Source organism: Melanerpes formicivorus, unplaced genomic scaffold, assembly GCF_026170545.1.
Source record: "Melanerpes formicivorus ecotype bairdi unplaced genomic scaffold, bMelFor1.0.p_v2 SCAF_6, whole genome shotgun sequence".
NCBI classification, from domain to species: Eukaryota; Metazoa; Chordata; class Aves; order Piciformes; family Picidae; genus Melanerpes; species Melanerpes formicivorus.
The window spans coordinates 101606-120297 of record NW_027142358.1 but is presented as its reverse complement, the minus strand read 5'-3'; the positions used below and the strand labels follow the sequence as shown (position 1 = coordinate 120297).

Sequence of the window (18692 nt, the reverse complement as noted above, 5' to 3'; positions counted from 1 at the left end):
ATCTAGTGACACAGTGTGCCCATCCCAGCTGTTACAAGCATTTTAAACTAACAGATATAACATTTCCTTAGCTTTAAATTTCACTTTAAACACAGTTAAGTTTTAAGTTAAAAAAAAGCATGACAAGAAAGTCTTACAACTAGTATTCCAACTGGGTACTAGCAGGAGGATAGAGCAGAGAGGCAGATAAAAGGTAACTCAGAGTCTGTACTACAGGCTAGCTGTAACATGGGTAACCTTCAAAGAAAATAAAAATAATTTGGAAAAAGAAAATTAATGTTATTTCAGCTTTGTAAGAAGCATTAAAGAAATAATACAGAATACAGAATTAACCAGGTTGGAAAAGACCTTCGAGATCATCAAGTCCAGCCTACACCCAACACCATCTAATCAACTCAACCATGGCACCAAGTGTCTCAGCCAGTCTCTGCTTAAACACCTCCAGGGATGGTGACTCCATCACCTCCCTGGGCAGCACATTCCAATGGCCAATCTCTTTTTCTATGAAGAATTTCTTCCTAACAGCCAGCCTACACCTCCCCTGGTGCAGTTTGAGACTGCCCTCTTGTTGCGGTGCTGGTTGCCTGGGAGAAGAGACCAACCCCTGCCTGGCTACAACCTCCCTTCAGGTAGTTGTAGACTGCAATAAGGTCTCCCCTGAGCCTCCTCTTCTCCAGGCTAAGCAACCCCAGCTCCCTCAGCCTCTCCTCATAGGGCTGTGCTCAAGACCTCTCCCCAGCCTCGCTACCCTTCTCTGGACACGGTCCAGTATCACAATATCCTTCTTAAATTGAGGAGCCCAGAACAGCACTCAAGGTGTGGCCTAACCAGTTAAGTAGTATCAGGTCAGACTGATGAAGGCCATGATATCTAGCTCTTAAAAAAAACCCCAACACACACCTATCTGAATATACATTCAAGAAATACAAATTAAAAGTTAGTAGGGGATTTGGTGCTTGTTTGGGTTTTGGTTTTTTGATGGGGGGGAGGTTTGTTTGTCTTTTCCGCCCCCCCAGTGTTCATACTCAGACCCTGAGCAGTAAAGAACTACAGCGCATTTCCCACAGGAAGTCTCTCCTTAAATCACAGACCAGCCTTCCAAAGCCCCCAGTCAAAAAAGCTGAAAGTGTTTAGGATGAGCCAAAAAATAAAATCAAATCCTGATGGCCTTCAAGTTTATTTGAAAGGTGGATTACAGAATATTAGGTAAGGCACCAGCCTCGGGACTATTCCCCATTGTATTTACAAATATTATCAAATTGTAGGAGATTCATGAATTTTCATAAAAAGTGACATTTCCAAAGAAGCTTCTCTTGCTTTAATCCTCCTCCTTCCTTTTGGCAGGATTAAATGCTGAAATGGCAGCCTGTTAAACAAGCACAGGGAAAGGCCAGCTGGGAGGTGGTTAAGCTCCACGTATTTACAAATTAACGGTTCACCGTCGCTTCAAATTTTGTCACTTCAGGTTCAGCATCTTCAGGCAACTCATCTCAGAAGGTGCTGGCTTTAATTTGGGTTGTTTCTCCCTTTACAGTCATATGTTATGGCACTGGAATACCTTCAGGTTTCCCTTAATCCCCGATAAAGGAAAATTGGGTTTATGAAAGGCTGAGAAATATTGCTTTGTTTTTATAAACAGGCACCAAGCAGCCTGCCTGCAGCCATTTCATAGTTACCATTAAATCCACCTATAAAAAGCCACATCCATCAAGATATGGGGCCAGACTCTTTTCAGTGGTACCCAGCGACAGGATAAGGGCCGACAGGCACAAATAAGAACGCAGGAGGCTCCATCTGAACGTGAGGGAAAGCTGCTTTGAGTGTAACATAGGAACAGGCAGCCCAGAGAGATTCAAACTCCCCCCAGACATGATCCTGGGCAACCTGCTTCTTAAGCAGGGGGATTGGACTAGGTGATCTCCAGAGGTCCCTTTCAACCCACATCACTCTGATTCTGCAACAACTGCATCACCCAAAGAAATGGAGATCATGGCTTATATATGTGTATCTATAGAATCCTGATGATATATGTGTGTGTATATATATGTATAGAATCCTGAGACTATGATACTATACTATGATACTTTAGTATGGTCTGGGCTGGAATGGACCTCCAAAGGTCATCCAGATGCCTGCTCACTTGGCTTATTTTTTTCAGTAAGAAGACTGGGGGAGTTTTAGTCTGCAAAAGAGCAGCCTGGGAGGTGTTCAAAAAGGGAATGGATGTGGCACTTGGAGCCATGGTTTAGTTAGTCAGGAGGTGTTGACAGGTTGGACTTGGTGATCTCTGAGGTCTTTTCCAACCTTATTGATTCTCTGATAGTCCATCCCCCTGTGCAGTCAGCAGGAACATCCTCAACCAGATCAGGCTGCCCAGAGGATTATCAATCCTCAGCTTGAATATCTCCAGGGGTGGCCTCAACTACCTCCCTTGGCAACCTGTTCCAGTGCTCCACATTCAGTACTACTTTGAATTTGTGCTGGGGGTAGGAGTTGATCTGTTAGAGGGTAGGAGGACTCTGCAGAGGGACCTTGACAGGCTGGACAGATGGGCAGAGTCCAAGGGCATTAGATTTAACACATCTAAGTGCCAGGTTCTACACATTGGCCACAACAACCCCATGCAGTGCTACAGGCTGGGGTCAGAGTGGCCAAGTAGAAAGGGACCTTGGGGGTACTGGTTGATAGTAAGCTGAACATGAGCCTGCAGTGTGCCCAGGTGCCAAAGAAGGCCAATGGCATCCTGGCCTGGATCAGGAACAGTGTGGCCAGCAGGAGCAGGGAGGTCATTCTGCCCCTGTACACTGGTTAGGCCACACCTTGAGTCCTGTGTCCAGTTCTGGGCCCCTCAGTTTAAGGAGGACATTGAGACACTTGAATGTGTCCAGAGAAAGGCAATGAGGCTGGGGAGAGGTCTGGAGCACAGCCCTATGAGGAGAGGATGAGGGAGCTGGGGTTGCTTAGCCTGGAGAAGAGGAGGCTTCGGTAGTTGTATTGCCATCTACAACTACCTGAAGGGAGGTCTCTCCTCCCAGACAACCTATGACAGAAGGAGAGGACACAGTCTCAAGCCGTGCCAGGGGAGGTTTGGGCTGGATGTTAGGAAGAAATTCTTCCCAGAAAGAGAGATTGGCCATTGGAATGTGCTGCCCAGGGAGGTGGTGGAGTCACCATTACTGGAGGTGTTTAGGAAGAGACTGGATGAGGCACTTAGTGCCATGGTTGGGTTGATTAGATGGTGTTGGGTGTAGGTCGGACTTTATGATCTCAAAGGTCTTTTCCAACCTGGTTAATTCTGTTCTATTCACTGGTCTCCCCTTCAGTTACTCCAGTGCTCATCACTGAATGAACTGGAGAAAAACAAAATCAAGCTGAATTCCTCTTTAGTGATGGGATGCTTACCTTATTTTTTTAGTTCTTTCCCTTATTAGGTTACTTCAGAGGATATTTGTGTGCTCTTGAGACAAGTGCTGCAAAAGTAATGCTGTGGGCTACTAGATGTAGTGGTTTAGATGGAGATTTTTACTTTGCAGACTATGAAATGCAGTTTGTGTATTGCTCAAGTTTGTATTTACAGAAGGGCTAAAAGAACAAGAAAGCAAACAACAAAAAAGCCCAACAAAAAAGCCCTGGCACTTACTTTTAAGAACACAAAGCTGTAGCTTTTCCCATAGTACCACCTCAGACAATGTATTAAGTTTAAATCAGAATTTAAAGATGTTTCCTCCTATTGCTCTTAGATTTATCTAACTTAATTATTTAAAGGTCAGTAACAATTCTCTTGTGCTCCTGAGTTTCTATTAAAAAGAGGAAAACATAAGAGAAACCATGGAATGGAGACACTTGGTTTTGCAGTTGAGCACCTCCCCCCCATTTCTTTACATTCATAAAGTTACTTACCTTCATGTACAACAGAAAATACAAACCATTTGGAGCCTGTATATGCTTCATGGGTGTAAGAGTATCACATAATACCAAACCTCTTTACAACTGTTTCTATAATTTGCAGAAGACTAATCTGCCAATATAAATCAGGACCTAAAGAAAGGCAACATGACCACCATGGTATACAGAGCAGTTCATAAGGAAAGAGATTCTCTCTCAATACCCTCCCCCTGAAGGTGCTCAAGGACAGGCTGGATGAGGCTCTGAGCAACATGGTCTAGTGGAAGGTGACCCTGTCAATGCCACAGGGGTTGGGAACTAGATGACCTTTAAGGCCTCACCCAACCCAAACCATTCTATGAATCTATTCTGTGAATATACCCTTGATTCATTCCTCTCTGCAGTGCTAGAATGAGGGGTCAGTTCCACACTGCCTGCCACACTCAGCAGTCAAGGCATTGCTGAGTCAATGTAAGGGGGACTTAGAACTGCAAAGCCACCTCAGGTCTCTGTTGTTGGTACTTCAAGATCAATTCTATGTCTATTTTCCTGCCCCTTTATAAAAAGGCACATTGGTTTCACCTTTTATTCATAGAACAGCTTCAGATACAGCTGAAGAGTTCTGCTATTCTTTCACAACACTGTACATGAAGTGCTGGCACAGGTAAAGGCAGCAGGAAGATTCTCATCAAGTGTAACAAAGCTGGGCTCCACTCTGCTCCAAAGAAAAACAGAACAAGTCTCTTTGTAAACATCAAGCTGGTATTGCTAACTGCCCCTTCAGTGGACACAGCAATTCTCCTTTATGAGACACACAGCCCTCCATTCAATACCTACAAACATCTAATTACACAGCCACAGAACACCTGTCTAGCAATCCAAAGCTGCCAACACTAATTATGCATGGAGGGGATGGAGCAATTAAGTTCTACATAGCAATGCAGTGATTAATGTGAATTCCAGCAGCATGTCCTACTAATTAAGATACTTAAGAATGTTTACATGTGTCACATGGGAATGTGCCAAATCACCTCCTGGAAGTCTTACTGGTGTTTCAGATTGATCTGATAAACAGAAGCCTCAGACAGCTTTGTATTAGCCACTCCAGATATGCTCAATAACACAGCATCTTCTTCAAAACCAATTCTGACACCTACTAATATTCCCAGAAATAATGGGATCAGATTAAAAAGTCACACCACAATTCATTATGAAGTATTAAACCTGTCTAAGCTTTTATCACTACTACTAACACAATAAAAAGAATGAAAATGCCAGGAAGTATAGAAAGTTATGAGAATTTTCCTCAGGAGCATTTCAGAACAGCCTGAATCAAAGGACTAGAATAAAATAGAGCAGACCAGAGCAGGTTGGAAGAGACCTGTGAGATTGAGTCCAACCTACATCCCACACCACCTAATCAACTAAAACATGGCACCAAGAACCTCAGCCAGGCTCTTCCTAAACACCTCCAGTGATGGTGACTCCACCACCTCCCTGGGCAGCCCATTCAAATGGCCAATCTCTCTTTCTATGAAGAACTTCTTCCTAACATCCAGCCTAAACCTCCCCTGGTGCAGCTTGAGACCGTGTCCTCTTGTTCTGGTGCTGGCTGCCTGGGAGAAGAGACCAACCCCCACCTGGCTGCAACCTCCCTTCAGGTAGTTGTAGAGCACAATAAGGTCTCCCCCTGAGCCTCTTCTCCAGGCTATGGGAGGCTCCTATAAATTAGACACTCCTAAAGCAGAATACATCTTGCTGCTTTTCACTTCAATTTAAGCCTAACCATTTCTCCTCTATAGTTTCTAAAGCTGTTTTTCATTCCAACAACTTCATCTCAAGTAATTGTTGTACATGTGGGCATCAAAAGAAGCATTTAGTATTAGAGAGATGAAACAGTTTCTGCTATGTGGTTAACATTGCATCATCAGAACTAACAATCACAGTTAAAGGTAGAAGTAATCTTTTCCTGGAAATACCACACTATTGTAACTTATTTATTCACACAGTTACAATTCCTGAGAAAGTTAACTGCATTTCCAGTGTTAAGTGTGTTAGCAACACCACTTTTGCTGAGGCTTTGGTAATACTCCTGCCACCCAGTGCAATGTCCTAACATTCTGTAACTTCATTTGTATATTTAACTTGATTTACTAAGGAAAAAAGATATAGAATCATAGAATGGTCTGGGTTGGAAGGGGCCTCCAAAGGTTATCCAGTCCAACCCACTCTGCATTCAGCAGGGACATCCTCAATTAGATCAGGTTGCCCAGAGCCCTTTCCAGCCTCACTTTGGATATCTCCAGAGATGGGGCCCCAGCCACCTCCCTGGGCAACCTCCAGTGTTCCACCATCCTCATGGTAAAGAACTTGATCCTAACATCCAACCTAAATTTGCCCTTCTCTAGTTTACAACCATTGCCCCTCGTCACTGCAGGCCTTTGAAAACAGTCTCTCTCCATCCTGCTTGTAGCCCCCTTCAGGTACTGGAAAGTCACTATTAGGTCTCCCTGGAGCCTCCTCTCCTCCAGGCTGAACACCCCCAGCTCCCTCAGCCTGTCCTCCTAACAGAGGTGTTCCAGCCCTCTGACCATTCTTGTGGCCCTCCTCTGGACCCACTCCGTCCATGATCTCACTACATCTGGTGAGTATAACTTGAGAAGCAAAAAGTAGTTCTGCAAGGTGCTAATTTTCACTTTCCATCATATTAAAGTCTTCAAAAGCAGCATCTTAAAATTAGGCTGCATATCTAGTGGCCTGAAATCCAGGGTGGTTGACTTCAGTGAACTCTTCATACTGACAGCAGAGCTGGAGGTGCAGCAACTGTGACCAAGGAGTCTGCTCGCTGTCAGGCAGTGCTTGCACCATGCTTAACAAAGCACTGCCACACAGATGCATGGAAAGCCCTTCTGTATATTGCAGGCCAGATTTCCAAAAGCTTAAGACATCGCAGAAACTTGCCACTTCATTTTTAAATGCTGAAACAGAAGATGAGCTCCTGAGTGTCTCACCCAGATTACTTTCCTGCAGTTTTAGAAAGGAGACAGCAGTTCCACTCAGCATCCGTTTAGTCCTACCGCCACCTGCTGTCACAAACGCACCAGTGCCATGCTGTCTGCAGTGGCTTTTCTCTCCTCAGTTATCTGAGTAGATTCAGATTGGATATTAGAATAGAATAAACCAGGTTGGAAGAGACCTTAGTTGTTGAAAGCTTCATCCCTAGAGGTTTTGAAGGCCAGGCTGTATGTGGCTCTGAGCAACCTGATCTAGTGTGAGGTGTCCCTGGTAAGGAGTTGGAACTAGATGATCTTTGAGGTCCCTTCCAACCCTAATAATTCTATGATCTGAAAATAAGTGTACCTGCAGATCAGTCTATTGCCAACTTCATTGCTAGAGCATCAAACCTGCAGTTCCATGTATGGTTTCATACACAGCTTATCCCAACAAAAGGCTTCCTCCCATGAATAAGTATTAGCAGGATAACGTCCAGAAGCCAAAGTTGTTTGGGTTTTTTCCTACCCCATAGTAGGCTGAAAACAAATCTCATAGCATTTGTCATAAGGAGTTTTAAAAGCAACAAAGTGGAATTTAATTGCAGAAACTGAATGAGATGCTGAAGTTCTGGATTCTTGCTGCTCCAGTGGAAAAATGATGCTGGTCTCCCAAACACAACTCCAGACAGATACAAAGACACAGGGCTTAAATTAGTTGCACTCAGCAGAGGGTAGAGTGCATTGATTTTTGTTTCAGTGACTTCTTTCCATGAAACCAATTGTTAACATAAAGTCTTTTAAACCTTCTGGTTCTCTCTTTTCCCCTTCAATAAGTATAAGCCACATTCAATTTGCTGACTACAACAATATCACTCTAATGTGGACCTGCAAGGTTCCTTCACACATTGTACCTCTTCTGTGAAGGAGGGAAAACAAAGGTAGCCCTCATCCTCTCACACACACACACTGAGATGCAATCTGCACACCGTATGCTGCTAAACACAAGCAGGATAATTAGTAAAAGATTAACTCATCATACCACCAACACCACTGACTTCTATATTTGCAGATATTTGTTAAAGTGTTTTTCTTAGCAGATGGTAGGACCCATATGCTCATAAAAAAACCAAAACCCACTCTGTGGCCATTGCCTGCATGTGCACAAAACGCTGGGGTAAAGGAGGAAGTTGGTCACAAGAGCTACCTTCAATCTCATGTGTCTTCACCACTCACACCAGAAGGGCACACACTACTGCTCAGCTGAATCTTACTGTTCTCTAAACATTGCCCCACCCAACTATGACATGCATTTTTATAGTCTTGTCTGTTTTCAGCCAGATGGACAGTTGACAGAGTATGATACTTTCGAGCACAGCCTTGATAACTGATTGATTTTATCCATGTACATTGATTTGACAAAGAAATACTTTGGATTGAAATGCAAATAACTGCTCTGTTTTGTTTTGTGGCTCTTTTGCCATAATCACTCATGTGATTGCCCAAAGATGCACTCTTTCTAGACAACATATTAAGGGCATAGGACACTGGGAAATGGAAAGGTTCTCTCTTTTTTTTACCGTTTTAATAGAACTCCTTGATTTTTCTTCCCAAACGTTACTGCTCAGCTCCATTGTGCAGTGAACATTTGTTTCTCTTTCATAAGATCCAAATATAAGCAACCTGAAACAGAAAAGCTTAGAGTAAGAATTGTAATACTACTGCATATATCCCAGATATGACAGTAAATTCACCATTCTTGAGTGACACACTCTGCTACTATCCATGTGTACGTACAGAGAAGCCCACACAGAAAGGATTCCACAGGCACTGCCTTACAGCAAAGGCAAGGCATTGCCACCATCTAGTGGAAGAACTCCATAAATACCCAAAATAACCAGTTTTCAGCTAGAGGCTTTTTTGTTTGGAGCTATTTGGGGGTTGTTTGGGTTTGTTTTCTTTTGCTATTGTGTTTCCCCTATCCGGCAAACTCGCCTTTTTCCCCAAGAACAACAACTTTGTTTGTTTAAAAGGCAACAAGAGTCACAAGAGTCTTCAGTTCTAGTCCTAAATGTCTCAAGATACTGCAGGCCTTCTTGGTTCAAGGGAACATTACTGTAGATTAAAGTCACAGTTTACTACTACTTATGTTTTGTTTCAGTGATCTGTGACCCTCTCCTATCTGGAGCTTTTTGTAACATTCCTAAACTAAAGAGTGGTTTTGTATAGAGGATTCCCTGTTTCAGAAGGCTGTGCTCTGGGTAGGTATCATTACAATAAAAAACAAAACCAAAACACTTTTAGGCTATAGCACAGCAATATAGCTGTGCACAGCTTCTCTCACAGTAGGTAGAAGCAGATAAATTACTCAGTCACAACAATAAGGAGATTTTAATGGCCCTTCCCAGCTTTCTACAGACAGCAGCACTCTGAGCTGGGTTAGGAACTGGCTGGATGGCCAAACCCAGCGAGTGGTGGTGAACGGTGCCACATCCAGCTGGCGGCCAGTCAGTGGTGGAGTCCCCCAGGGATCAGTGCTGGGCCCCATCCTCTTTAACATCTTTATTGATGATCTGGATGAGGGCATTGAGTCTATCATCAGTAAATTTGCTGATGACACCAAGCTGGGGACAGGAGTTGATCTGCTAGAGGGTGGAGAGGCTCTGCAGAGGGACCTCGACAGGCTGGACAGATGGGCAGACTCCAAGGGCAGGAGATTGAACACATCCAAGTGCTGGGTTCTGCACATTGGCCACAACAACCCCATGCAGTGCTACAGGCTGGGGTCAGAGTGGCTGGAGAGCAGCCAGGCACAGAGGGACCTGGGGGTGCTGGTTGATGGTAGGATGAACATGAGCCTGCAGTGTGCCCAGGCGGCCAGGAGGGCCAATGGCAGCCTGGCCTGCATTAAGAACAGTGTGGCCAGCAGGAGCAGGGAGGTCATTCTGCCCCTGTATACTGCACTGGTTAGGCCACACCTCGAGTACTGTGTCCAGTTCTGGGCCCCTCAGTTTAGGAAGGAGGTTGACTTGCTCGAACGAGTCCAGAGAAGGGCAACAAACTTGGTGAGGGGCTTGGAACACAAGCCCTGTGAGGAGAGACTGAGGGAGCTGGGGTTGCTTAGCCTGGAGAGGAGGAGACTCAGGGGTGACCTTATTGCTGTCTACAACTACCTGAAGGGGGGTTGTAAACAGGCAGAGGTTGGTCTCTTCTCCCAGGCAGCCAGCACCAGAACAAGAGGACACAGTCTCAGGCTGCACCAGGGGAAGTTCAGGCTGGAGGTCAGGAGGAAGTTTTACACAGAGAGAGTGATTGCCCATTGGAATGGACTGCCCGGGGAGGTGGCGGAGTCACCGTCACTGGAGGCGTTCAGGAGGAGACTTGACAGGGTGCTTGGTGCCATGGGTTAGTTGATTAGGTGGTGTTGGATGATAGGTTGGACGCAATGGTCTTGAAGGTCTCTTCCAACCTGGTTTATTCTATTAGAACATTTTCTAAGCTTCCATACAAAGCATCTTATTTGTGATTGTGATATGTTACACAGCTCTTCAGAGGATGTGGACAGAAGATGTCAAAAACCATTCCATTTTCCCTATTTTGATGCTGTTAAATAATGTTTCCAGGTTAAATACTTATGACTGAACAATGTCCAACCTCCTAGACATGCAGATACCAAGTCAACAGACTTTGAAGAGTGTTTGCAATAGATTTTCACCAGCAATTACAATTGGTAAAATGAAGCCTGTCCCAAGGGAAAACCCCTCCCTGTTTTTCAGCTGAGCACGTGAATGCATGACAGGAGTAACAGGAGAAGATTGCATTTGGCTAGGTACTCAGCACACCTGTTTTATACAGTGTCAGTTTTGGTTCAGTGTTAGTGGCTGTACACTCTAAGTCCATCTTCAGGTGGGAAGCTTGCATGCTCCAGTGGAACACCACAAACAGCAACCCCATCTCCAGCTTGACTTTCAGCACTCACTTGTCTGGACACTTGATTTGATTACTGTGAGCAGAAATCTGTCCCCAGAACCAAGCAATTAGGTACAGTGTCTGGACAAGACTCCATTTCATAGGGTGACTTGAACTGACAAACTCTTTGCTTATCTTCTGGCCATCCCCAGAAAATCTCTGTGGCTTTTCTGCTCTGTTTTTAGTAGCTGCTTTTGAGTAAGAGGTTTTGGATTTTTCCCCCCCCTCAGTGGGTTACTGGTATCAGACAGTTCACTACAGCTTTTCCACAGCTGTTAAATGGTTGCATACATTTCATTTTCTGGCCACCTAAACTCTGAGGGAATTTTCCACAAGTTCTTACTGTCCCTCTAAAATAACAGCACAGTAGCTATTTAGCTGTCTTGTAGTAAACAGCAACTATGAAAAAGGACAGGAGGTAGCTCAAACCAGAAATAAACCAATTTTCAGCTAGAAGCATACCATAAAAGTCACAAGGAAAACAATGAGCCCTAAGGAGATTTCACCGTACGCCAGGCTGCCAACGTCCAGCTTGACAAAACATGTCACAAGTCAGCAAAACTACAGATTAACAATTTAGAGGGATCTTCACACTGGGGTTTGGAATTCAATCACCAATGTCAGAAAGACAAAGGGGAAATTTTAACTGCTACCACACCTACATTTTAGTTTAATAATACTTCCAGTAGCAGACGAAGGAGTACTGCATTCTATCACAACTACAGATAAAACCTGGCATTGTATCACAACATACCCAAAACAACTGCATATTAAGGAGGTATCTATATCCTACACATTCAAAGCTTGTAAATCAGTATGAAAAGAGGTATGGAAGACAACCTGAAAACAGTTTACAACCCCTGCTGTAATTAAATCAGTAAAGAAATGTAACTACCAACTGAGCAATCAAAATATGCATAGAGAAGGTGAAATGCTCTTTCTTCTCCAGATGTAAATTGGATGGCTCCCCCTGCAGCAGGGTGAGCATGAGGCAGCAGGCAGTGAGTCAGAGTTGCTGTGGATATGAAAACAGTTGTTGGGAACTGCCCTGATTTCCAGTGAGAGCACTACAAGGACTCCAAGATAGGAAGTGTTTGTCCTCTGACAATGAACAACAGAAGTGCATGGAGGCTGTGGTCACCTCAACCAAGCCAAAACCTTCAGCAAGTCCTTATAGTCTTCCAGAACAAAAGATGAGTAAGAAGGCTATATAAGTCTCCTGCTTGGCTTTTTTTTTCCCCCCTTAAGAAATGAAGGTAATAACAGACAACAGCATTTTTACAGTGATTGAGTTCTGTGAGGGCATTGCACTTGTACAAGAAAGAAGAGAAGGCTCCAAGGTGACCTAATTGTGGCCTTCCAGTATCTGAAGAGGGCCTACAGGAAGGCTGGGGAAGGACTTCTCAGGATCTCAGGTAGTGATAGCACGAGGGGGAATGGAATGAAGCTGGAGGTAGAGAGATTCAGGCTAGATGTGAGGAGGAGGTTCTTCACCATGAGAGTGGTGAAACCCTGGAATGGGTTGTCCAGGGAGGTGGTCAAGGCCCTGTCCCTGGAGGTGTTTAAGAGCAGGCTGGCTGAGGCTCTGGCCAGGCTGATCTAGTGTGGGGTGTCCCTGCCCATGGCAGGGGGGTTGGAACTAGATGATCCTTGTGGTCCCTTCCAACCCTGAATGATACTATGATACTATGATAAATGCATTTTCAACAGGTCAAACATTTGCATTGCATTCTTTATTGACACTGAAGTTTCCATGCTTTTAATTTTTTCCAATGTGCAAAATCTATTTTCTTTCAATACCAGGACAGCAAGGAAGTGAATGTGGTCAAGCCTGCAATTAGAAAAGAAGCAAGTGCAAAACCTGCAGCTCTTTGGTTGTGTAAAGAATACAATGAAATTAAACTGGACATAAAAAGTACACTAAATGTTTTATCACTGTATTTCAGACCAAAGCAGGAGAAGTAGAAGGACTGTTACCAGACTAGCAGGAATATAACATCAGCAGTCAAGAATCCTACTCCAGATTCTGTTCAGAAGTTAAAGAATAGGTACTGCACTGAGAAAGAAGAGAAAAACCTCCTGGGGAACTAAGCAAAACTGAGACACAAAAAAAAGTGTTCTTTTCAGGTCTCTATGGCAGGCATAAGTCAAAAAGGTCTTCACTTCAGCATGAATTGCTGCACTGCAGAACTGTCCCAGGCAAGCTTCACACCAGCTCACATATGGTGGTGATGAAAAAAGGCAATCCTGTCACTGTTTCTTTTGCATATATTGTATATTTCTTCTTTTACTACCCAAATCCTCTCTGTGTCTTTCAGCTTCTGCCTCATCAGTATCTCCAGGTGCAGAGTAGGCAAGAATTATTTACTCACAGAGGCAGCATTTGTAGTTTAGTTCAAATAAGGATGGAACATCTGGAAGATCTGAGGAATTACTATGGGGCCAAGAGTCAGAAGTCTAGATTGCAAGGTGTCTGTTGAGACAAAATTCTCGAGTGCGTGCCGAGAAACTCCAAGCTGCATAAAACAGTTGGATTAAGTCAGACCTGACGCTTAAAAGACCTGACAAGCCAGCAACTACATCCTCTTCCAGCCATCTGATAAGCATCTGTGACAGCTGAAAATACTGAGAGGTCAAGTGATGATGTCAAACTGAGCAATCTGGCTTCTAAGTGTAATGGAAAGAAACACAACGCTGCAGATACGTCGGGGATGTTACACAACCTTTCCGATTCAGGACAGGCAGCATTTAAAAGATTACTTTCCACAGCAAGAACAACTGCACACAACTTAAGGAATTTGGCCTTCTTATAATAAAAATTAATGCACTGCTGGAGTGAGATTAGAGATATGAGTTCCCTTACTCAGTGAGGGTAAAAAGGAAACACTTAATAGCTAAGGAGTGCACAGAGCCATTCAGTATTCTTGAATCATTCACAGAAATCGTAACACACAAAAAAAGTTAGGGAGACAGGTAAGCAGAAATTTTACTACAAAAAATAATCACTGCTGTGACCCACACAATCCACAGAATCTTCTGGAAATCCCTGGCACTAACAATCCACATCAGTACAGCAAATACATTTCGGGCAGTTCAAGGCTACAGAACAAAATATGCTAAGAGGAGCTCTTGTGGATAATACAGCCATGAAAAGAACAGGTTAAAAAAAACAAAGTCTTGCTGCAAACCAGAGTTTAGTTCATAAGAGCAGAACAGCACATGACTAGATCAAAGGCTAAGTACTACTTGGATAAGATCTAACACAAACCAAGAACTAAGAGGTCTGACAAAAGAGAAAACAAACAAACCAAGAGCCCACACACCTTTTCTCCAGCTTTAAAGGGAGTAATTTTCTCTTCAATGAATGAAGTAGATTTTATTTCATTCCTTTATTTTGTTCAAGGCAAAGACAATAAATAATGCCTTATAAGTTATTTGGATTAATCAAAGGAAGACTGAGCGAAAGAGTTATTTGCCTTTGCTTACAACAAAACACAATAGGATAATTTACACTGTCCTGCAATGAGATTCATAATTTGGTGTGCCAAACAGAGAAGCAGAACAAAACAAGTAACAGGAGGTAAAGATTAGCTTTGTAACCAGGCAAAATTCAGGAAGAAGGCAAATGCATGAAGCACGCACAAACTACATGGAAGTGCCTCAGAAACTTATTGCAACTTTTTGTTCATTTTTACTTCAAAAACAAAAATCCAGACACAACCAGGACATGAAAGCTGCTGGTCAGTGAATCAAAACAGGCCTGCAGTTACAATTACTCCAAACTCAGTCAGGAAGAAGCAAGAGGCCACAAAACATACCTTGTACATTCAATTAAGGTGACTTTTAGCCGGCCTTCTGTCAAGAGAATATCTTGTATAGAGAGCTCTCGATCTTCGTACTCATCGGGTGGCAATACTCTGCTTGGAAAAAATGGCTTAAACCTGAAAGAGAGAGAAGAGATTTGCCTTAACTCAAACGATGCAATTAACACTAACAGCAATTATTAGAAAGTGACAGAATTACAATGAACCTTTGAAAAGATTCGCTGGAATTCTGCTACATTCAAAAGAAACCACGACATTCCCAGGTATTCGCTGGCCAAAAGGGACAACTAGAAGCTGCTAAAGCTTTTTGAATGCAGGGGACTGGAGGAGATTATTTGAGTTCTATTAACTAGTATAGATAATTCTGGGGAAGTGGGAAGTGGATCATATGGATGGGGTGATAGGTTGGACTCAATGATCTCGAAGTCTTTTCCAACCTGGTTAATTCTATTCTATAGAACTGGATGTTTATTTACGACTGCAAACATGATTTAAGCCAAGAGTCCTTTTGCAGTAAATATCTTACCTGGTCTTTTAAGTTCCCCTAGATAAAATATCACAGCAGTGAAAGGCAAAAATACATTATGACCCCAAAGCATGAATTTATGCCACTGCTGCATTTAGAGAACTGATACATCCTAATAAATCCTACATCTTTCTCTGTGTGACAAACATTTGGTTGCTCCTTCCAGCCAGTCTCCTGGAATTAAAATAGATACAGGTATTCTAAGTATTTGCCCTTGAGCTTTGCTTCCCTCATCACAGCATGTGATTCACAGGAAATGCAGTTCATGTTCAAGACACTAAGTGTTTGACACACGTTATCTCACCACATAATTCCCTCTCTTTGATTAGAATACAGCAAGTTATAGATACTGTTCTCATTTTTAAGTGATAGTACTTCGGCGTTGGACACAGCCATGATCTGAGGGGAGAAAAGAGCAGAAGCTGCACAGCTGCAGCTCCATCACAAAGCAGACACACATGTAATCCTAACAGCCACAGCCACAACCCAGCAAAGACACTCTGGACTCTCCACCAGCATTTCCTTCACATATCTGAAAAAGTACTTTCGGTGCATTCCTTCTTCCTGTTTTTATTTAGTGCTCTCATTCCCCAGCACTGCCTCATGCCTTGGTTTCCATCTTCAGTCACCGACACAGCCTCCCAATAATTACTTCTGTTGAGAAGAGTTACTAATAGCAGGACACAAGCACCACTGCCTGCAGGAGGTATCTGCCATTTCATGAGAAAGAAGTCTTTCATAAGTACTGTTCTCTCAACTATCAGAGGCATCTGCTTGTCACATTCAAAGATCACAATATGCTCAGGAAACAGTCACATGGATCTCAACTGCAGAGTTTCAGAAATCCAAATAAATAATTAAGCAGCCTTTAACTGTCAGCACACTCTTTGGGAGGGAGCTCAACGCTCTGATTCGAGACACTTCGTTTCTGTACGAGCATCAGCCTCATACAGAGCCATGAGAAAGACATCTCTTTTGTTCTCCTTGTGAATAAATACAACTCAACACTTCAGCTATTTTCCTGAAATCCAAGTCAGCTTCTAACTTTAATTTGGTTCCAAGTTTCTCCCTCATTAACTCCTTCAGGAAGAAGACTGTTCTGAAACAGTTCAAGTAAAAACAAAAAAATTCAGTTTAAAATACTTGATTCTTTTAAGTCTCTGCATGACAGAGGTGAAGCTGCCAAATCACTCTGGCAATTGTTTAGGCTTAGGAGTGTACCATAAACAACCAACTCAAAATAGGCCTTGTGCATGTAGTATCTGGACTGATATCTTACTCAGAATCTTCCTTTATAGTTCCTGAATTCAAAAACTAATAAACACCATAGAATTGTTTTGGTTGGAAAAGACCTCTAAGATCGAGTCCAACCATCAACCCAAAACCACTATTGCACAGTTGATCCCACTCAGATGACCCCACTATTTTCACTCTGCAAGACTTAGTGCCTCTTGAGCTCCTGGCCACCTCCCTGACCATTCCCATCACAATACAAACCACCCCACATGCCTCTTGCTAAGTAGACAATGGTACACTGTTCCTTTTAAGAATGATTTTTTTACCTCTTCAAAATACAGATTTAACTCAGAGTTTGTCAGGTAAAAGCACACTGGAAAATAATGACAGGTTTAGGAGTGAATAAATACTTGTCATTTCCTGGAGGTTTTGGAGGTTTTGTTAGTTTGGATTTGCTTCCTCAGCACAAATACACTTTTCAATTAGCACCAGCAGCTGCCCATATGTATTTTCCCAGAATCCAGTGAAAAACCAAAAATTCCATAGGAACTTCAAACTGCTGACCACCATCAGTGACTGCCTCAGTGAGCGACTGAAACAAGACTCCTGGGAGGGAGGAACTGCAAAAAAGACGACCCAATGTGTTACCATCGACACCTCTGGATTTCTGCAAATGCCCAGGCTTAGAAGTGCTGGCATTGATGAGATCTTTCCCTCACTTATATACACACATATATATGCACACACACCCCCACAACAGCCTGCAATCTATCTAACAAAAACACACACCTGGACAAATCTATTTTCAAGACTAACAATAAGAACAAACCAAAAAAGGCAACATAACAGCTCAAAGTATTTCTGGAAGGACACAGATTACCTACCTACATATTCAACATATTCACCTCTCAAATAACTTCAAAGAAAAGAAAACAAAAATACAGCACACAATGCAATCTTTTGCTTTAGCAAGGAGGAAATATTCCTCAGAACAAGCCAGATTTCTGGGTACATTAAGAAATCAAAATGAAAGTGAGCATTTTCCTGCAAATTGGGGATGAAAAACTAGTCTCAACATCATCTGTGACTTACAACAAGCATCTAAGTTTCACATTCCTGCTACTGCAACTAGTTTACAAAACCCTCAGCAGAAAAACCTGCCACATTACCTATATCCATTGGCATGAGCACTGTCCAAAGAGCTAAATACCCAACAATAAATGCATTTCTAATGTTTGAGTGCTGCTCTGAAGCCTTCCAGTTTTGTAACCTAGCACTTAGCTATTTAAGGTAATTTACTGAGTCTGCACATTTCCAAAATTAAACACCAGACAAATTACTATTTCAAGTAGATTTCAATTAACTATTAGGTAAGTGAACTGTTGACAGACTATTTAAGTAAAGGGTAACCCAAATTCATCTGGAAAGACATTCCTACTAGGACCTGGTAAATTAATACAGAGCCAGACAGCAACAGTCGGTAACACAGCGAGACTCCGCTCCCTTGTGCTGTAAAACCAGATGTTGGCAACCTGCAATCCATGCACATACCCAAGTCAGGCATCACAGGTTCTCCCATATTTTTCCCCAAGACAGGGAAAGCATGTGAACTATTCTATCTTTTTAAAGCACCAAAAACCACGGGCACTCTAAGGAGTATGCTCTTACAGAGCCATCGCTGCTGCAATTTTGTTCAGTCTGGCAAGAGTGCAGCAGAACAGCAAGGGACTTTTTCCTCTGCAGAGAAGCCAAATTCTCCACCTCTGCAACATCTAATTTTCCTGCTGGAAAACAATCATGTCCCCAGCCAAAACATAAAACTGAAGTTTGTTTCATAAAGTATTTTCAGCAGGCACAATAAAGCACTTAATGTCAAAGCAAAGCTGCATTTCATTTTATTGAAGTCCCCAAGTAGGCTTTTAGTTAATAATGCAAATAATACCAATTCAGTGAATGAGACAAGAGATACAACTCTGTTCCCAAGCCCTGCAGACTACAGTATGTGCAAAGAAGAGTAAGTAAAGAAGAGACAAGTTCCCTACCACCCTGAGTTCATTATTACAATGGAGAACTCACATTGTGTAAGTTTTTGTGTAAATAACCTTACTATAACTTCTTTAATAGCTTTAGGAGTGTGTTTTGCTAGCCCTCTAATGTTTAGTCCACCTTTCAATAGCAAAAGACCACCAAATAAATGTTTTGAAGAAATTCACACTAATGAAAAAAAATTAGTGCTGTCTGCCAGGAAGACTTTATTCATGA

General features: G+C 42.8%; 1 protein-coding gene across 1 annotated transcript in view; it reads right to left on the bottom strand.

Annotated features, from left to right (window-relative positions):
* Positions 1-18692, bottom strand: part of PDZD8 (PDZ domain containing 8) — a 62609-nt gene that overhangs the window by 25943 nt on the left and 17974 nt on the right. Inside the window, exons 2-3 of the mRNA XM_068139281.1 lie at positions 14663-14785; positions 8456-8558 (exon numbers count right to left, since the gene is read on the bottom strand). Coding sequence (XP_067995382.1) covers positions 8456-8558; positions 14663-14785 — 226 coding nt within the window. The remainder of the gene's footprint in view (positions 1-8455; positions 8559-14662; positions 14786-18692) is intronic.